This window comes from Panicum virgatum, chromosome 2N (assembly GCF_016808335.1).
Source record: "Panicum virgatum strain AP13 chromosome 2N, P.virgatum_v5, whole genome shotgun sequence".
Classification (NCBI taxonomy): Eukaryota; Viridiplantae; Streptophyta; class Magnoliopsida; order Poales; family Poaceae; genus Panicum; species Panicum virgatum.
In genome coordinates, this window is record NC_053146.1 from 42,632,984 (window position 1) to 42,653,599 (window position 20,616).

General features: G+C 45.3%; 1 protein-coding gene, 1 long non-coding RNA gene and 1 pseudogene across 2 annotated transcripts; 2 read left to right on the forward strand and 1 right to left on the reverse strand.

Moving 5' to 3' along the window:
- Nucleotides 1–10,095: 10,095 nt before the first annotated feature.
- Nucleotides 10,096–11,084, forward strand: LOC120658843 (late cornified envelope-like proline-rich protein 1). The gene is made up of 3 exons (XM_039936998.1): nucleotides 10,096–10,245; nucleotides 10,351–10,423; nucleotides 10,560–11,084. Exons 1-3 carry the CDS (start codon nucleotides 10,240–10,242, stop codon nucleotides 10,913–10,915), a joined length of 435 nt encoding a protein of 144 aa, XP_039792932.1. The 5' UTR covers nucleotides 10,096–10,239; the 3' UTR covers nucleotides 10,916–11,084.
- Nucleotides 11,085–15,986: 4,902 nt separating this feature from the next.
- LOC120658844 lies at nucleotides 15,987–17,165 on the reverse strand. The gene is made up of 2 exons (XR_005668864.1): nucleotides 16,956–17,165; nucleotides 15,987–16,865 (listed from the first exon to the last, which is right to left on the reverse strand). It is a non-coding gene; the product is annotated as an uncharacterized LOC120658844 (long non-coding RNA).
- Nucleotides 17,166–18,200: 1,035 nt separating this feature from the next.
- LOC120660558 lies at nucleotides 18,201–20,441 on the forward strand (annotated as a pseudogene).
- The last annotated feature ends 175 nt before the right edge of the window (nucleotides 20,442–20,616 follow it).

A 20,616-nucleotide genomic window follows, 5' to 3' on the forward strand; every position in this document is an offset into this window, starting at 1 on the left:
CTGGTTACTGGGCCCTCCACGGTCGTTGTGGCACCTCCCATTGTTGTCGTTGTTACGGCATGGGAAGCAACTGCGTTCTTGCTCTTCTTCATCCGCCCAGCGCTGCATCATGTCTCGTAGCTCCACTACCGTTTTGGGACGATTACGCCTGAAGTCACGGTACAGAGACTGGATGGTGATGCCGCTCTGGAAGTAGTCGATAACGTCGTCGTCAGCGACGTTGGGGACGTTGGGCATCAACACACGGTACTGCTAACAAAGCAAACATGGAATTGATTGTACGGAGCCAAGCATCGGCGTCTAGTGGGTCATCAGCTCGGCTGAAAAGTGGAGGTTGGGTACCAAAGAATTCCTGGTAACACGCTGGTTGTGCCTCCCGTCCTCCATACTGTTGGCGTGGCTGAATTTGTTGCCCTTGGACTAGCTGGCGGAGCAATTCTGTTTGCATGGCCATTAACTCGGCCAGATTCGACGGGGGTGGCGGTGGTTGCTGAGATCCACTGCCAGCTTCACAACCGAAGCCATCAGGCGTTCCGCGAGTATGACCAACCATCTGTAATTATGTAAGACATCCATTAGATACATATTTCTCGCTTCCAAAATCAATGGTACGTGCAATGATCATACATTAGATAAAATAAAATCAGCAAAATTTAACTAGATGCGGTGTAGCACAATATGCACAACACATAACTGTGCAACCCACAAAACTCAAAACTGGTCAGCTGTTAGATAGCTTCATGCTCCATCGTATTGAGACTCAATGCTGAGAACAAAGGGTAAAGAAAATAATCTAGCAATTCACTCTTCATCGCTATGTGCTATGCTGCTAAACAACAGAGATCATAGAAGTGATTGGACTAAAATTTAGTCTCATAGATTCAATAGGCTAAAATTTGATGAGCACACATGCCACAAAATTTGCAACATCTTTAGTATTCATCAAACGGCGTGAAAATGCACAACTGAAGAGATTTGGTAAGTAGGAAGATCATGATTTCCAAACTGGTAGTCGCTACTTATATTACATCCAAAGTAGCATTTTTCTTACAACCTAGCATTACACACCCTTACCACATATAATACAATAAGTGGTACTCCTCCCTAGGACTATTTTACAACATCTATTCCCTATGTACATATGCTACAACAAGAGAAAACACAAACTATCTAGGACAAGTCTAGGTGCCTAGAAGTCGTCGAGGTTGCCCACAGAAGAGGCACTGCCGGAAGAAGAGTCGTCCGGCTGAGGGTTAGGCTCAGCAAGTGCGTGCTCTGAATCTAAATCAGATACTCCCTCAACCTCCTCGGGGTCCTCATCTGCTGCTGCAGGCTCAGCTGGAGCATCTAGTTGCTCCTGGAGCGTACCAACATGGGCTAAAGCATCGGCCCAATCTGCTTGAAGCTCATTCACCTGCCCTTGAAGATAACCAATCACTGTATCACGCTGCACTATCTCAGCATCATGCTCCAAAGCCTGATGCTCAAACTGTGCAATGGCATGATCCCTCTCAGCAACGGCATCCTGAAGTCCCTGAATCTGAATATCCTTCAAACGAAGACCTTGCTGGAAACTCTGGGCCAAGTCTATTACCTGGTCCATGTGTCGCTGCTGAAGTATCTGGTAGTGAGACTGAGCATTCATATATCTGGTCACAGCATGAATAGTCTCATCCGCTACATCTCCAACTAAGTGCCCGAAGTGCGTGATCCTGAACTGCCACTCTGCATCGCCAGCACAGACTGCTGGAAACAAACCAATAGGATACGCAGCTACCTCTTCGGGATGGTGCTCACAAAAAGTAGTTATAGCTTTGAGAGCTGCTTTCTCAAAAGCATCAACAAGATGGTACCCCATCACCTCAATCTCAATCGGTGGCCACTCCAAGGTGGGGTGCTGAGGAATGGTCATTGTAACTCTATTTTTCTTAATTCCATCCTCAGAAAACTGGCGTCCCGTGTACTGGAGTGGATCTGGGTAGTGGAAGATACGAAGTGAATCCCAAAGAATCCTTGGAAAACCCTCCCAGTACAGACAGTCGGTATGAGCATTTCCCTTCTCATCCCAAAAGATATGGGGACAAGCCGCTATCTGAATCAAAAAGGATTCAAATGTGAGTAATATGATTATCTCAAGACTTCTCAAATAAAACTTTAAGAAGACTGCGGTAAAACAAAGGTGATTCTAATTCAAAAGATGATATGGTTCCAAACTTAGAAAATAATAAACCACAATTGGCACTGGTTCATCATTTGAGATTCTAAGGAAGTAAAAAGATCCTTATAACAACAGGATGGGGCTTAGGGTGAAAACACGACTCGAAACCATATTTTTCATCCAAGAAAGTCTAAGCATTGTAACAAGCATGCTCCTAAATTCAAAAATTTAACTCCCTTATGGCTTAAGTACACTAACATTTATCTATGAGGAATCATACTAGAAACTCCTTAAAAAGCTCATGTGACAACTTCAAATATTATGAACCAATCAAACATCAACCAGATATGTATGCACGTCCTGACCGTCCTCACAAGATAAACAATTGCCAACTGAGGTTGGGCTTACGTGGTTAGCACGGTGGTATAACATAGATACGGCTCTCCCTATATAACTAGTCGATACATTCTAACCGTTCTTAACTTATCGATCGCGGTTAGTGTACCTGCATAAGATTGACAGAACACACACACACACACACACACACATATATATATATCCAATGAACCTTTCATGCCAGCACTCACGAAAGCGTTCCCAAACATTACCGCTCACTATAGAAGCGGCAGCCATACAATTCCCGCCGTATGGCCAACGTTAACATACGCTACTCAGAGGCGTATTCACAAGTTCCTTTACTCCCATTATAGTCGACTGAGGTCGGTATATTGGCAACAGCTCAAGTAGGTCACTGCTTGAGCGCAGCGTTCGGTTCGCATCGCCGACGGGAAGGTCAGACTCCCTTAGCTGACTGAGCACACTTTACTTCCAATATAGTCAACTAATAGTCGGTATATTAGAAGCACCTCAAGTAAGCCACTACTTGAGGGCAGCGTTCGGCTCGCATCACCGACGGGAAGGTCAGACTCCCTCAGCTGACTGAGGATCCTTACCTTCTTACCTCAATGTAGGTGCGTCGTTACAGGAATTAAGAGTTGCTTGTGAGTATGGTTTGACAAAATGTAAAGTGCTGGAAGTCAGATAATATAAACCATACATAAAAAACCACCTAGTAATTCCAGCAAATTCCCTAGGACTTTACGTTCTATGCACAACTCTTAACGAATCTAACGTAGTTTTCCGAAAATTCTTTATTGTTCCAATTTTATACGGAAAATAGTTTCTAAGGTTCCAACACCTCTGATGTACGCTTGTAGCTCTGATACCAGCTGTGGCAGAACCGCCTAAATTATCCCGGCTCAAGTGCGCAGGCCATCACCATAAAGGCAATATCAGCTCAAACGCACTTCAAACGGAACAATTCTTGGTCTGTCGGGTAACGTCCCGATACAACCACCGGTTCTCAGATCGAACAAGCATACCCCGCACGAAGGCGAGTCCAGAGATATTACAACCACAATTTTACAACACAGGCATAATAATGATTACAAACCAGTTCAAACCATTATTACAAAGCCAACTTAAGTAAAACAGTTATACAAGCCATAAGTGTAAAGCTTCAGGGTTTAAACAGCGAAAGATAAAACACAACGGCTACAACACGTCGCAAAAAGGATACCAGGCTAGCCCAAGCATGGTATCACTCGTCATAGTCATTGCCGGTCGAAGACGTGTCCCACTCTACGGACCAGCCAGGAGGCATCGATCAAGGATAGGTCAAGCTAGCGATCTGATCCTCAAAACTCATACCTGAAAAAGGGTTTCACTAGCAAGACTGAGTATTCTAATACTCAGCAAGACTTAACCGTCAACGGGTATAAGTAGTCCACTTTAGCTAGACTATGCAAGGTTTTGTGAGGCTCTGGTTTTCCTTTTGCTGAAAAGCAATAAAGAGTATGTCCTTACTTTCAAGTTTTAGCTTTCAAGATTCTAGTTGATTAACCATTCTATGTAAGCAACTACTATTCAATCATGGTAGAACTTTAAGCAAACATCAAGATTGATCATAATATTGTTGCTCTTCTTACTCTGTGTGGCAAAGAGATCAAGCAGTCTCATTTCATCGTGAGAGGCGGACGATTCTGAATCGAAATTCAACCTTGCAAGGATAAACCCAGCACACACGTCTGGAACACCGTCGGGTCATTCCCAAACAACCGTTGACCTTTCTTTCCGGCTTGTGGATAGGGTCACTCTCCCCGACTACAGGGCTCCAAGGCCGAACCTTGTCCCTTGAAGTCGTAGTGTTGCGCAACATAAAAATAAAACCTATCCCTGAGAGAGAGTGAAAGGTATATCCACTCCCTGGTCCAATCGGCTACTAGGCTTGCCGCGTACCATATTTACGGCATGTGGCTAGTACTTTCAAAAACTTAACCAGCACTACCACACACCGCGACCTTAGCAAGTTCATCAACACAGACGGGGTCTCACATAAGGTCATGATATCGAACACAACCCCGTCTGTCGTCCTTATATTGATAACAGAAAGAAAAAAAAGCAATTCCTAGAGATCTCGCGAGTGACAGGCAATCACTCGACTTTTACCGGTCCTATAAGCTTAGCAATTATTCGAACTCAGGTCTAGTGTTCAGTACATAGGTTCCTAGGATCATGCATCTAGGGTTTCAATTCAAATCCTAAGAACTGTAAATGCACAAGTAAGTAATACAGTAAATGATATTGATTTGAAGTATAGGTTATGTCCGGGGCTTGCCTTCTCGGTAGTTGCTAACTATTTCAGCTCTAGGCTCTTCCGAACTTTGGTCCGGGGCTTCAGTTAGTACGGTAATGTTCGCTTGAGCTTCGAAATCACCTCCTTCGGAATCCGGGATCAGCTCGTACGTCCCGTCCGACAAAGTAGTCGTATCTATATGTAATGCAAGAACAATATTATAAATACACACATGGGCAATCGTTTATAGAGTAGTTAAATAACAAATTTAACTACACAAGGCATCATGATCAACAGCACAAGCACGTTATACTAACTTCATAAAATGAGTGGTGGTTGATTCCTATAGCAATTAATTCAAGCTTTGCTAATTAAATAAACAACTCAGATCACAAATAGCAATAAATTTAGCAAAAATTATCCTAGACAGAACATGAACAGATTAAGCTACCCTATAAAAATCATGCCAAGACATGTAGCCATTTAATCACAACAATTCATTCATTCAGACAACACCTAGAACAAGCTTGAATTATACAGGTCAAACTAGAGCAAAGTAGAAGCTCAAAATTTAACAGGAGGTTGAAACAGAAAATAACTAGCTACTGTGAATTTTTCATTATTTTATCTACACATAATTAATTCTGAGAAAATAAACAAAAAAGACATCAGTTTAGCAAGTTTCAATTTTAACTTCCTGTACTAGCTAAGCTACTCAAAAAGAACATTCATAAATATTTTCATGATTTATTACGAACAGAAACTATTTATCATAAATAAAGTCTATTAAACAAGGATTAAAACAAATAAATAGCTACACCAGAGAACTGATCATGAACATTTTATAGAAAAACTAGTGTTACATGAGTAAACTACCATAAAAGTTTCACTGCAAGACATGGCTTTATACAGTAGTTAAGAAAAAGATAAAATCAACCAATATTTATGCACTAGTAACACATATCAAATTCTACAGCAAAAACTTTCAACTAAAGCCTAACATATTATGGTTCTACTGCATAGAGCTCTTCAAGAGGATTCCAAAACATCCAAATTTGCTATTTTACGAATTTTCCACGAATTGATATTGAATTTCAAAGATCACTGAAAAACATCACAAGGAAGTCCCTAGAGCACTATTCATATGTGTCTTGAGCTATTCAAATAACCCCCTGGGTTTTCTCGAATTCAAACCCGAGGGTCCTTGGCTGGGTCAGAGAGGGGAGACGGCGGTTGACCGGCCGTTTCCCGACGAGGGGCTCACCGGCGGCGAGGTATGGGTTGGGGGAAATGGAGTAGAGGTCGATGCGGTTCTCTGGAGGCTCTTGGGGCACGAAATGAGGGAGGGAGGAGGTCGGTCCACGGCGAGCGGCGGCTTGCGGGGCTCGGAGCACGGCGGCGGGGTAGCTCCGGTGGGTTTTGGGCGACGAGAAGCGGCTGGGAAGCGGCGCTAGGACGAGGCGCGACTAATGGTGGGGGCTATTGGGGTGGAGCGGGTCTGTGGTGGTGGCTCCGCGGCGGGGTGAGCTCGCCGGCGTTCAAGCGGGGCGGCGGCGGCGTTCTGTGGCGTGGGAGCGAGGAGAGAGCAAAAGGGCGATAGGAATCGGTTTCTGGGGTATTTGTAGGACTCGGGCGCTCGCTAGAAGAGGGCGGTGGCTTCTGCAGCGGGCGCTCCACCGCGACGGCGAGGTGGCGGCGGCGCGGACGCTTCTGGGCTCGGCGGCGCGTGTGGCACGGCCGGGGGGCTCCAGCGCGAGGCAACAGGCGGGGGAGGTGGAGCAGAGCGACGCGTGGGTGCCAGCGCGAAGCGAAGTAATGGCCGGGAAGGCTCTCTACGGCGCCGGCGGGCGGCGCTGTCGGTGGGCGGCGGCGAGAAACAGAGCAGGGAGGTGGGGGAAGGGGATAAGGGTCATTTTGCAATTTCAGAAAATTCCAGGGACCACTCTGTAAACAAGCCATAACTTTTGAACTAAAGCTCAAATGGAAAAGTGCCCAACATGAAAGTTGTTCAACTTTTCAAGATCTACAACTTTGATGTTGTGCAAAAATTTATTTGACCAAAGATTCAAGAGCTAAAATTAAAAACATTGAAGGGATTTTGAATTCCAAGGAATTTTGTCTTTTTCAAAGCAAAAACACTTTAAACTTACACTTAAAAGCAAATTTTGCTGCCATGCATTAAATACACTAAATTTTGCAAAAATACCCTCCACCAAAGCTATAATTACACAACCTAATCAACATAACTACATAAAAGACCTTGCACAAAATTATAATTACACATATAACCTTTATATTTACAAAAAGATCATTTTCAAGCAATTCACACACATGATGCATATAAAATATACCCAATTACTGTGCAGACACCTTTTTAATTACTGTGCAGACACCAAGGGTGTTACAATGATGGCCTCCAAGAGTACGGCTTGCTTGAGGTGTAACTGTTGCCGTGGCCCTTGACCGGGTGCCATGAAGCGAGGACAGCGGGTTTTGTCTCTCGAGTTGTTCAACAGCATTCTTGGTGAGGTGTATGACACATTCCATCTTCGGATTTTGAGGCATCTGCATAAGCCGCAGGGTTGCTTCTGTCATCGCGGCGATTGGTGTTCTAAAGACTGGGTCCGCAACATTGTTGAATTCGTTGTTGAGGTTACGTGGAGGAAGGCGAGCGAGCTCGGTCACTCGGACCCTGCGTTCTCCTTTACGTTGATTTCTTGCCCTGCGAGCTATGCGAGTAGCTTCATCTTCATCTTGTGGAGCGTCTTGGGTCAAGTTGTCTTCTGAAATTTGATCCAAGGGCCCTGTTTGGTTCGCGCTACTTTTGTAGCATGCTAGTGAATAGTGACACTTTGACTGCTAATTACGGTGTCAAATAAAGCCAGTTTACAAAACTAACTTCAAAACCCCTGCGCTAGTGACCCTGAAGAATCTAATAAGACCTTTGACCGCGCGACTAGATAATGGTTACTGTAGTATCATTGTAGCAAATTATCGATTAATTACCGTCATTAGATTCGTCGCGAAAAGTTACGCCCATCCCTGAAAAGATTTTGCAAATAGGCTTCATTTAGCACTCCATGCATGCGAGATTCTTTTCTCGGATTGCGTGCGCTACAAAAGTAGAAAGAACCAAACAAGGTCAAGGCTTCATTGGGGTCGTGTTGACTAGGAGCACCTCCGGCTTGTTGGATGATCACCGGAACCAAATGTTCGGGGGAGAAGCTTTCTAGATCTGATTCACAATCGGCTAGGACGGTGTCCCCAGAACCAGTCTCCCTCTCAGTTGTAAGGGGAGTACCGTGTTGAAACGGAAGATCATCAATGCTGGCGACTTCTCGCAGGTTATCGAGTAGTTCTGCGAGAGTATGGCTTCGACCAGACTTGAGTTGGATCTTTGCCAGCGCGTTGGTGATGAAATCCAGGCTGTCTTGGGATGACTCAACTGGATCTCGGTATACGTCGAAAACGGATGCCTCCTGGCTAGCGGTGATTGAGTGGTTCTCAACGTATGGCAGATGATTCAAGCTATTCGCATAGATTGGTCTAATTATCTGTTTGTATGTAGATGATGAATTGCGCAACCCGAAGATGGGTTGAGCAGCAGGAGTCTCAATCCGAGTAGAAATTGGTTTGAGATCAATCTGAGTCCGAGTGGAACTCGAGTCATCTTCGAGTTTCATCTCGATTTCCTTAGCGAGGTCGGGAAGCAGCATGTCGCCGTGATCACTTGATCCGGCGAGTTTGCTAGAGCTTTCTGATGTAGTTGCCCTCAGCGTGGGTAGATTGGTTAGGTGGCTGTCAAAACCGCCCAAACCATTGGCGACGCAGACCCACGAGCCGAAGACGAAGGTGGCGCCTTAAGGAGGCACCATGGTGCTGAAAGCGAAAGTGGGCATCGAACTCGCCGATGAACTCGTCGAGTCCCCTACCTGGCGCGCCAGCTGTCGGTGTTTACCGCCAAGCCTGCTTAGCGATACCATTAGCAGTAAGGTTTGTAGGTAGGGATCGACGGCTCTGGAACTCGATGGTGCAAGGAACACAAAGATTTAGACAGGTTCGGGCCGCGAGTTGCGTAATATCCTACGTCCTGTGTGGTGGTTTGTATTACCTTAGATGTTGATGTCTTTCGAGGGGGTCCATGCCCGCCCTTATATATTCGGAGGGACAGGGTTACATGGAAAGTTCTAGCCGAGTACAGTTGGAGTCCTACTTCAGCACGATCGGGTAGTTTTCTTTGTACTGCAGCTAGTTCTACGCCTATTTGGGTAGTTACAAGAGAGGTAAGGTACATACATGAGCTATCCCTTACTCTAGAATATTCTATGCCTATAAGCAGTCACGCTGCCCCGGGTCTGACAATAACAGATCCGATGGTTATTATAATTAGAGTTGTTGGGTTGATGGCTGGATGTTTCTGATTTTTATGAGAATTTATAGGATTTTTCTCTTTCTTCACAGTGTCCACCTAGGATCCTAGGTGGCTTCATATGGAGTCTCCAAAAGAGCCTCCAATTAGTAATAGTAAGATTCGGCTAGGGCAATAATTTTAGGCAGGTGGCCCCATTGAGTGTTAACAACTTGGTAATTTATTAATTTTGTTGAGGCAACCCAGTATGTTAGTACCTTTAGTAAATTGCTAATGTTATCTTTGTATAATTCCATTGCTCAACAGTGTTTTATTACTACTACTGTTATTATTTTTTTTGGTGGAGCTACTGTTATTATTAGCTCTAATAAAGTATTATAAAGGGCCCCTCTTTTTAGTTCTGCCCTGGGCCACCAAGACATCAGTACCGGGCTGATTACACCAATACTAAAAACCTGCTGATATACCGGTACTAGTGCACTTCTACTTCTCTAATGGTATTAGTTGCTTACGTCTCCTAGTTGCCACCTGCTCTTGTCATCTCGCTCGCTAGCAAATATCTAATAGCTAGAGAAGAAGACTATCTCACACGTCAACTACTGCCATTGCGACATCCAGGAAACCAGAGCAGGCAGGAACATGCATTCTCTATCCAAATATTCTTTGAACTAGCTGTACAAAGAACTAGTCTGTTAAGAGTACCAACTCGCCGAGACATTTTATATCGTGAACCGCCATCTGCAGCGATTTGGCATCTCTTGTGATAGGGAAATGTCGACCTAGTCATCACCATTTTCTCTTTCAGAATAATCCCAACGACCGTGTCTCTACATGTGAGCTCAACCTACTAGTAATTCTGACTTGCTTGGTCTCAATCATTGTAGATTGGTCTCTCATCACATATTTCTGAACCAAAGATTGGGGGGGGGGGGCATACGGCCCCTTGACCGACATCAAGGACCCTGTATAAAAGCTTCCTAGAGGAAATGAGGCTTCTTAGCAGAGCTTAATTTTAGACACGCCCGCCAATTAGTTACCAAGTAGTCCCCAAAGGATCAATCTCGTGGTGATCTGACGATGAAGGTTAGCATTTAAAATCTGATGTTGCCCATTTAAATTGCCATTCTTAATCCTTACCAAGCATGTGATTTTCCATCGGTCTTCATCACCCTTGTTCTGCAACATCAGGTAGTGCTCAAAGTGGCGATCACCTGCAAGAAGTGCAAAACCTGCGTCCTGGGGATCTCATCAAAAATTAAAGGTCGATTATCTTCCTCCCTATCCGTGGCCGGCCGCTCTCTAAAGGCATTTTCTTGGTCATTCGGTGGTCATTCATGTGTGTTCGTGCCTGGTGAATCGATGCTAGATGTCTGATGAAGTGATGATAACGATGGCAGGGATCAAGTCGCTGACATACGACGACGAGAAGAGCACTCTGACGGTTGTGGGCGAGGTGGACGTGGTGGAGATCGTTGCGGCGCTGCGCAAGGCAAAGCACCCGGCAGAGGTGGTGTCGGTGACCGACGAGAAGAAGGAGGCCGAAGAGAAGAAGAAGAAGGAGGAAGAAGAGAAGAAGAAAAAGGAGGAAGCAGCCAAGAAGAAGTGCTGCTGTCCCATGCCGTGCTCGATGTGCCCCAAGCCGTGCCCTCCACCGTCGTGCCCCCTGCCATGCCCCCCGCCGCACATGAAGCCGTGCCAGCCATGCTACATCCCCATCGAGGACGAGTACCCCGGCCCCTGCACCATCGTCTGAGAGAGCGACGCCATGACCACACATACCAATTTGTTGCTGATGAGAAAAAGTCACATCCTCTCTATTGCTTTGTAATAAGCATCCTTTGCTCCAAGAAAAAAAAATCCAATGGAATGCCAGATTAAGATGCCAATGTGACTGAAAAAACAAGATTAAGATGCCAATGCAAGAAATTGAGGTGTTGAATTTGTAACGAAATTGCATGATGTGTTCATGAAATGCAACTTGAGTAGGCAGGTGCTGGTCTCATGATGGGTTTCCCTGTTCCCACCAGACTCACAGACAAGAAAGCTGGATCTAAAGAAAATGACAGGCAAGTAAGGCTAGTCAAAGCTTCCTGCAGTGTCAAAATTTGATTAAATTATATCAATTTGCCATTGATACGTACGATCCAATAAGTTGAACATGTGGACGGCCTGGTCTTCCTTTGGAGGCAAACAATTTTGCGCAGAATATGAAATGAATGTCATGTCACGTACCAACTCGATGTGCAGAGTTAGGATTAGAACAACAGGAAACGGAACTTTTTTGTTCAATCAATTTCATCGCGTTTGTCCTTTTGGAATTTGGATGTACCCGAAGTGCCTTTCGTGCTATGTAGATTTTGGCACAACAAAGAAAGTCGTGTGTTAGTTTTGGTGCTCGCTCGTTCATATATATGGTCAGACAAAAGATCATTCCTTGTAATTTGTATTGAAGACAATAAATTAAATAAGTTGATGACACGTGGCCATGCGTAGACACGTGGCGGTAAATGATTGAAACTCATCGCATGCAATGTGATTCTATCACACAGGGCCGGAGGATGAGGGGGCGGGGTGGAGGTGCGAGTGGGGAGGGGGAGGGGATGAAGCGGCTGCCGGCGAGGGGTGGGAGAGGGGAGGAGCAGCTGCTGGTGTCCGGAATGGTGGTCGAGACGGTGGAGATTAGGATTTTAGATTTTCGGAGCTTCAATGACCATCGGTCCTAGAGGAGGAGGTGGTTGGCGGCATCGGCAACCCGGCGGTGCTGGCGGTTCGGCCGGTGGCGGAGGTAAGGTAACACAGGAGCGCCACCAATGGAAGTAATGTTTACAATTAACAATAACATGATAATAAACTAAGTCAATTTCTTAAAACAGTGACAACTAACATATGTCGCCATCTAAATCTAAACTAAGCAAAAAAAAGGTTCGAAGAACAAATAAAAAGCCTTCTGCCTTTCATTTAATTACCAACCTTCCCTATGAATTATGCCTCTATGCTGTCAAAGAAGAAATCTCAAATGATATGGGGCAGCTTTCTCAGGAGAGAACATATAGGACCTGCTCATGTAGGGCTCATTAACAACAATTTGCGAAAACCTGAAACTTGAGCCAAGTGGATCATTGCAACGCCCACCACGATCGATGACTTTTTTACATCAGGAGGTGTTGGAATTTGGGCTTGGCCTATTAAATATTTCAGCTATTCCAAATAAATCTCAAAGGCCCATGTAGGCATGAGGAAGTGGTGGAGGGGTGCAAACCTTTAATCCCACATTGCTAAGGGGAGTTGAGAGGTCCTATGGATCTCCTATATATCTAACCCATATGCTACCTCCAGAGAACACATCAACTCAAGCTAAGGTTACAAAACCGAGTTAGGGTTACAAAACCTAAAGTTTTGCCTCTTTTTCGCTGCTGCGCCGCCATCGTTGTCTAAATCCATCCCGAGCATCGGCGTGCACCGACGATCGGGAGAGCAGATCTCCGGAACCTCCATCCTCGAGATCCTGCACCGGGAGAGGACAAATAAGGTTTTTGGGAAGCACCCGGCGCGACTGCTCTAAGATTTTCATCACGGCTCGTCCTTCGTCCAAGTTAGGCGCTGCGGCGAACCGTCGTCTGCGACATCGGCTGCTGCACTCCGTCAACAGGACTGTCTTCGTCCAGTCATCTCCGTTTGTCTTTCCAAAAGTCAAGGCTCAGTATGTAATTTGTTTTTCCATCCAGTTCTTAATCATGTTCTCAGAGTTAATCATCCTGTTGTGCCTTGCCACTAGTATGATAGAGTTGTTCATGCTAGATCTAGTTATGTTCATGATTTATTTATTTCTGAATTTAATAGTGCAATTGCCTAATACTTTAACAGGAGGTAGCCATGTACAGTAGCAGCAACCACAATCCCGTCGTACAACAAGCCTTAAGGCAAGGGAACATGGGGACTTTGACTCGCCATACCGCTAGCCCCGTTTGGGAGAGCTCCTACTGAGGAACTCTGGAGGAGGAACTGGAGCCATTTTGAAGGAGCCATAGGTCATATTTGGGAGGGCTCTGGCTCCATACAAAAATGGTTGAGCCGGAGTTGGAATAGGTGAAGTTGGATTTTGTGGCTTAATCTGCTCCACCTTCTCGTAGGCAAAATCACTGCTCCACCTTCTCACATGCTACAGTATGTAGGCACTCCACTTTCGGAATGTTTGGGAGGGCTCCAGCAGGAGCCGCTGAGGGAGCCGGAGCTAGAACTCTGCCAAACAGACCCATAATTGTTGGTTCCGGATGAGCTGGAGACGGAGCCGGTAGAAACCCGGTCAAACACACACACATATGTATATATATATATGTATATATATATACATATATATACATATATATGTATATATATATGTGTGTGTGTATGTATATGTATATGTATATATATACATATGTATATGTATATATATGTATACATATATATATGTATATATATACACACACACACACACACATATATATATATACACACACACACACACACACACACACACACACACACACACACATATATATATATATATATATATATATATATATATATATATATATATATATAAAAGAATACCTGAGCAAGCTGAGGAAACTGGACGTGTTCTTCTCAGGTGCTTTGAATGCTTTCTCATGAGCCGGATTGTCTTCTCTGTTGGCTTTCCTGTTTCTTCTTCATTTCATACCACTGGTTTGCATTTGCATGAGTAGGAAGTGACTTGTACGGATTTCATTTTTTTAAGTTCAGCAAGATTTTCTGCCATGCCCTTGAGTGAACCGTTTATTAAAAAAATTCTATAGCAGTGCAACAAGTTGTTTTCAGTGCTAATAATTTATATTTATTTGAGTTATTTACCATTATATTAATCAATACATAATGTAATGAGTAATTGAGCATCCATTTTTTAATACTACATGTTACATCTTAGTAATAAGCAATTCCGGTAATAGGATCCTAAAATAATTGTTCGTTTAGCTTTCAAATTTTATCCATAAAAAGTGTTTTTTTGTATTAATATTATGCAGTAATAAAGTCCATCTAATTAAAATAATAATAAGTACTAAGAAGAAATCGTATAGAGAAAGGTATGGAGCCAATCAAATGATTAAGTAGATGTTACTTTTCTGATTTCAATGTATTTGATTTATTAAGTATCTGGGGAGCAAAATAATACCGCGGTTTTTAATCACAATTGCTATAGTTAATTATGAATAACATGGTCATTTTGCTCTATTAGTAATGTGTCTGAAATTTTCTAAACGAACACTTGTTTTGGGATGAAGGGAATATATCTGAGTTCACTGTTCAGATCTGATAATTTTTCCCTTTTTCCCAAACACGTGTGTTCTATACCTATTTTTAAAGCATGTAAGATTTTCACCTAAATTTTTAATTTGTTGCACCTTATGTCATTGACGGGTGGACCATAGTCCATCTCGTATGCGAGTCAGATCAGTCCTCTATCCACGACTCGATCACATAAATTTCTACAAATTAACACACAAGCAAATACCAACTTTGTCCTTAGCAACGCACCGGCATAATTATGTAGTCTATACCTATTTCTAAAGCAAGTAAGGTTTCCACTTAAATTTTTGGTTTGTTCCGTCTTGTATCATTGACAGGTGGGCCTTAGTCATCCCATACAGTGACGGAACTGGAAAGAAATTTTAATGGGGGCCGAGGCCGAACACACTTCGATAATATTTGTAGGTACAAAAATTTGGAAATTTACATTAATTTTTTATTAATTATGCTAATATGTGCTAGTTAGTTACGGTATATATTGTTTAATCATGCAATGACAATTCACAAAGTAAAATAGGAACGGAGTTAATATATCTTGTTCATTTTAGTTTTGGCTTGATTTTCTACAAAGATTAGGCATAATTTAAAAAATCTATTCTATTATGCGATACGAAATCAACAATGCTTGCAGAGCATACCATATCAACAATAATAAATTTATATTGGTTTAAATTGAAGATGTACAGACAGAAGCCATGGATTTGATGCTAATCGCATTAGTGGGGCAGGTAGGTTTGTTGTTGTCGTCCATCTCGGCTGTGGCTGCCTATCTACTTGTCATCGATGCCTTGGCGTGCATTCGCGCGATGTCGATCGTGAGACGTGAGTCCGCTGGCACCCTCCACTGAGATACGGATGAGCTATGATAGCCACACACGGAGAACGGAGAGAACTTCCTAGTCTAGAGATCAGGGTGGATTGTGTGAACTTTTAAGGAACTGAATAATATTGTGGGCTTTTGTTGTGGGTTGAAGTGGGCTAAGATTAAGACATATTTAAATACTTGAACTAAGATTAAAATGAGATTAAAAAGTACTTGGAAATTTGAGTTAAGATTAGCTAAAATTAAAGAATACTTAAAAACTTAACTAGGATTAAGATAAGATTAGAGGGTACTAAACAAAAAAAATTAGGCGGGCTGGCCCATGGCCGCTGCCAGCCCTCCCTCAGCTCCGCCACTGATTCCATATGCGAGTCGGACTAGCTCTCCATTCACGATTCGATCACGTAATCCCTCCAAATTAATAAAAGGATAATTATACGCATTCGATACTTATACCAAATCTGTCATAGCGACGTACGAGCATAATTGTCTAGTAATACTGAAGCAAGCAATAATTTTTGGTACGTCAATCGGAGTCCTAATTGGAATTTGGATGACTGTATTGAGTTAAGGGTCCAAAACCATTTAGAATTACTGTTTGATGAGTAAAATAGAAAAGATCAAAATCCTCAACCGACACGTACTATACTATTATAAAATAATATAATGCATGATATATAATTTTTATATGTGAATCAGTATATTTATATATCTTTCTATAGCAATGCATGTGCATATTTCTCAGTAAAATAAAAGGGATTAGGGAGTCGCGTACCCGGCCGGCAGCCGGCCGGTGCAACGAACTAGTCGAGTTGTTGCGGTCACGTAGCTGCTGCCGGTCACTATCTCATCACCAATTAAACCAATCCACCGCACCCGCGCGCAACTCCCGCCGCGGGTTGGTATCACAATTCACAAGTTCACAACCCAACAGCGGCTGTCCACCAGTCCTCGGCAAAAGGTCACACCGGTGCCATCCGCCAGGCCGTCGAGCCGGGACGAGGCTCCGCTGCAGTTGGCCGCCGTGCAGAGTCACTGCGTGTGGGGTCTGCACGCGTGGGGCCCACGTGGCAGTGACCCAACTGCAGGGGGGGTAACTGCAGCGGATCCGGTTCCATCGAGCCGTCGAGGCACCCAAACTCTGCGCGCCGTGGAGCTGGTGCGCAGATCGAAGATCACCGACCTGGCTCTTCGGCTGTACTCTACTGAACTTGCCAGTAGCGCGCGCGCTGCACTGGATGTAGGCGATGCCATGCAAATGAGGCACGATATTCTGTCAAGGAATTGGTAGGTTGCACCAAGGGGAGATGCACGAGCTAATAAACTTGTGGGCACAGTTCGTTGATGTGGTGTAACTTGGGCAACTTACACGCGTAGTGAGCACTCGTGTTTCTCACAATCCACAGGAACACGACCAGCAAGGCTATCTGCATCGGTCGAGGGGCTCTGTTCCGGAACTTACACCGGCGATCCCCTTAATCCGTCGGCGACGATCCCCGCACCTCGGCCGGGACCCCTCACCGGATCCGTCGGTCAGGCCACGAACCCGAGGAAGCTGCAGAAACAAGAAGAGCCCCTTGCCTGTGTGAGAGATCCCTAAAAAAAGCCCTTGCCGGTGCGCGGGAGCACACGGGACGGCGCGCACCTGATGGGCCTGGCGACGGCGTGGCGCGGGGCGAAGAGCGCGCGGAGGAAGAGGCTGGCGCCGTGGAGGAGCACCACCACACTGCTGCACCCCGCCAGCAGGAGCTCCAGCATGCTTGCTGCTTGATGGCGCCCGGCCTGCAGCAGTGCAGCCCCTGCCTGCCTGCCTCCTGCTCGGGTTCGCGTCGTGTGTGGCCGCTCGCAGCGGAAGCTGGGGTCTGGTTGGGAATTTAGATGGCGTGGCCGTGCGGGCCGAAGGTTTTTCCCTTGGAAGCAAAACCAAAATCCGGCCGGGCGCAAGATCTCTTGCTTGCTTGCTTGGGTGGGGTTGACGGCCTTCCTTTTCCCTGTTTCCTCTTGGCTATCATCTCAGGGTATGGGTGTCAATTCCTCCAATCCTTTCTAGTTTAAAATTTTATACTAATTTTTCAAAATCATATCGCAATTTAAAAAATTAGTATAAAATTTTGAACTAAAGAGGGTTGGAGGTGCACCTAAAGATTACCCATTTGCACGACGTCGATGCTGCCCCTTTCCAAGAGCTTCTAATTGGAGGGTTTAGTTTATGCCCTTGTGTTTGGACTTTTGGAGCTTGGATGGGGCCGGCGCGGCGTATCTATACTATCTATACTATAAAAAATGAAAGAATTGAATACAATTCTCACCCACCCTAACCCACCCACCCATCTCATAAAATATCTCTGTTAGACTCATATGGAAGATCTTAGTGCTTGACCAAACTTCAAAACACCGTCAAGAAAAATATTTCTACCCAAATCTCTCTTTTTTTCTCACCTGCACGCGGCCTTAGGCTTGCTCCAACGGTGCCCTCTATATGGCCCCCACCCCACTTAGGGGGAGCTTTGGGGGGAAATCCGATCCAACGGTCCCCCAAAGCTCCCCCTGTATATGGGGGGAGTTGAAACTCTCTCTATATATAGAGTGAGTTTCAACTCCACCTATATCTCTAATTACACCGTTTCTTCATGATATTAATCTCGTTTGAGCCCCATAACATGATGATAATGTGTATTATGACAGTACAAATACTGTATGATTTTTTTAAAATTCAAAAATGATAAATAAATAGTTAGTTAATGAGTGATAGTATATAGAGGGAATAGATATGGGGGAATGGTTGGAGAGAAGGAGTTATAGAGGGAGGAATTTTTTTGAGAAAAATAGTAAAATAGAGTAAATAGTAGTTTGGGGGAGTTGGACTGGGGAATGTTTGGAGATAGCCTTACCCGCCCGCGTACCCAAATCGCGATGCCGTCTGCTCCCACCGCTAATCCCACCGCTAATCGCGCGGCCTTCCCTCCCGACGCCGCCTCCCACCGCTATCCGCGCGGCCTCCCTCGCGGCCTTCCCTCGCCTCGCCGCCTCTCCTCGCCCTCCCCATCTCCCGCGACCCCCCTCCCCATTCGCTCGATCCTCCACAAGAAGCTGCATGGAGGCGGGAGGCGAGCCATGGCGAGGAGGGGAGCGTGGAGGCCGAGGAGGAGGAAAGCCTCGCCCACGGCGGCGGAAGGCGACGCCGCGGACGGCGGCCCAAGGGACAGGGGCCCGCCTCCCCCTCGCGGCACCCGCGTCCCCCTCGCGACACCGCCTCCCTCGCGACCCCGCCTCTCCTGTTCAAACGCCGCCCCCACTCCATTGCCGGCACCGCGCTGTCGCTCCATCCTTGGCGCAGATCCGAGTGTGGCCCCCCGCTCTCCGGTTCAAACATCGCCTCCGCTCCGTCGCTGGCGCCGCGCCGCCGCTCCGTCCCCGGCCGCCGTCCGTGTCGTCCCCGCAGATCCGCGTCATCCCCAGCCCGCCGTACGCGTCGCCCCTGCGCTGCGGTCCGCGCCGTCGCCGGCCGCCGTCCGTGTTATTGGCGCCTTCCACGTGGTCGGGCACGGCGTGCCTGGGGAGCTCCTCGACGCGGTGCGCGGTGCCGGGCTCGCCTTCTTCCGCGCGCCCATGGAGGACAAGCTCCGGTTCGCGTGCGACCCGGCCAGGGGCGCCGCCGCGGAGGGGTACGGCAGCCGCATGCTCGCCAACGACGATTCCGTGCTCGACTGGCGCGACTACTTCGACCACCACACGCTCCCGGAGTCCCGCCCGCCCACTGGCCCGATTTCGTCCCCGGATACAGGTAATTGGCCTGTTCAACAATAGGAAAAATCCTCTCTATCTGCTCAGCTCATCTCTGGATGAGTCATGATTTGGTAAGAATACAGTTCTGTTCATTCATGAATGACAAGGTAGAGTTCGTAAGCATAAAGAGATGTAGGAATTTTTTGTTCAGAGAGTTCATAAGCATAAGAGATGTAGGATTTTTTTGTTCAGATGCGCTGATAAGTAGAAAGTGGGCAATCGAGCAATAGCATAGTGCTGATTATTCAGTTCAGTTTTCTTTTACCTGTTGGACTTAAGCATCCTATTTTCATCCCTGTCAGCACATTACACCAGATATCTTTTTTTTTTCCTGAAACACAGAAGCTAATACACGTAGCATTTGCAGGGATACTATTGTGAAATACAGCAACAACATGAAAGATCTTGCTCAAAGATTGCTGCGTATCGTCTCTGGAAGTCTGAACCTGCCACCATCTTATATATAAGAGGCGGTTGGAGAAGTTTATCAGAATATCACAATTAGCTATTATTCTCCTTGTCCACAACCAGACCTTGCTCTTGGATTGCAATCTCATTCTGATATGGGTGCAATAACGCTTCTGATACAAGATGATGTGGGTGGCCTCGAGTCATTGAAGGATGGAATGTGGATACCTGTGGCTCCTTTGCCTGATGGTATCCTTGTCATTTTGGCTGACCAGACAGAGGTACTGTACATTAACATGCTTTATCACCAGTATTAATCTACCCTTTTTCCTGATCTGGCTAATGTTCCGTATTCTTCATGGGGCCCTGTTGTGGTGTGTCATGGCTTAAGTGTTGCATGAATGGTATACTTGAGATTTGGTTCCTTTAGGATTAAACCATGTTATTCGTGTTTTTACCCTTCTCCATATCATCACCAATGGAAGATACAAGAGCTCTGTTCATCGAGCTGTTGTCAATGCTGAACGTGCCCGCTTGTCAGTGGCGACATTCTATGACCCATCAAAGTCAAGGAAAATATGCACTGCCCCACAGCTTGTGAGCACTGAGCAAGGATGAGCCACAAAAGTATCAGGATGTAATCTACGGTGACTATGTCTCATCTTGGTATAGCAAAGGTCCAGAGGGCAAGCGCATCATTGACGCCCTCCTGATTCAGCCGTAGAATTAGAGGCGCTTGGTTCTTTGGAAAAAAAAAATAGTCAGAGGCGCCTAAAAATAGGATACAACATACAAGCCATCCGGGGTTTCCCAGTACATGTCCAACAAATCAGTTCTGAATAATACAGTCCATGTATGATTTGTTTTTGGAAGAAAGACTGGAATGCTTCATAGTTCTGAATAATACAGTCCTTAATAATACAGTCCTTATTAATAATGCAGAATCATTGGAATTATTAAGGACATTATTAATAATACAGTCCTTAATAATGCTAGATTTCACAAAAAATACAGTCCTTAATAATGTCGTGCAACAGATGTAAAAATATGATCTCGTTGCAGAATCATTGGAATTATGTTGTTGATTGTTAAAGTAACATTGGCAGAACCAC

Coding starts and splice junctions, on each gene's coding strand:
- LOC120658843 (XM_039936998.1), top strand. Junction 10,424..10,559: donor GATCTCATCAAAAATTAAAG/GTCGATTATCTT, acceptor TAACGATGGCAG/GGATCAAGTCGCTGACATAC.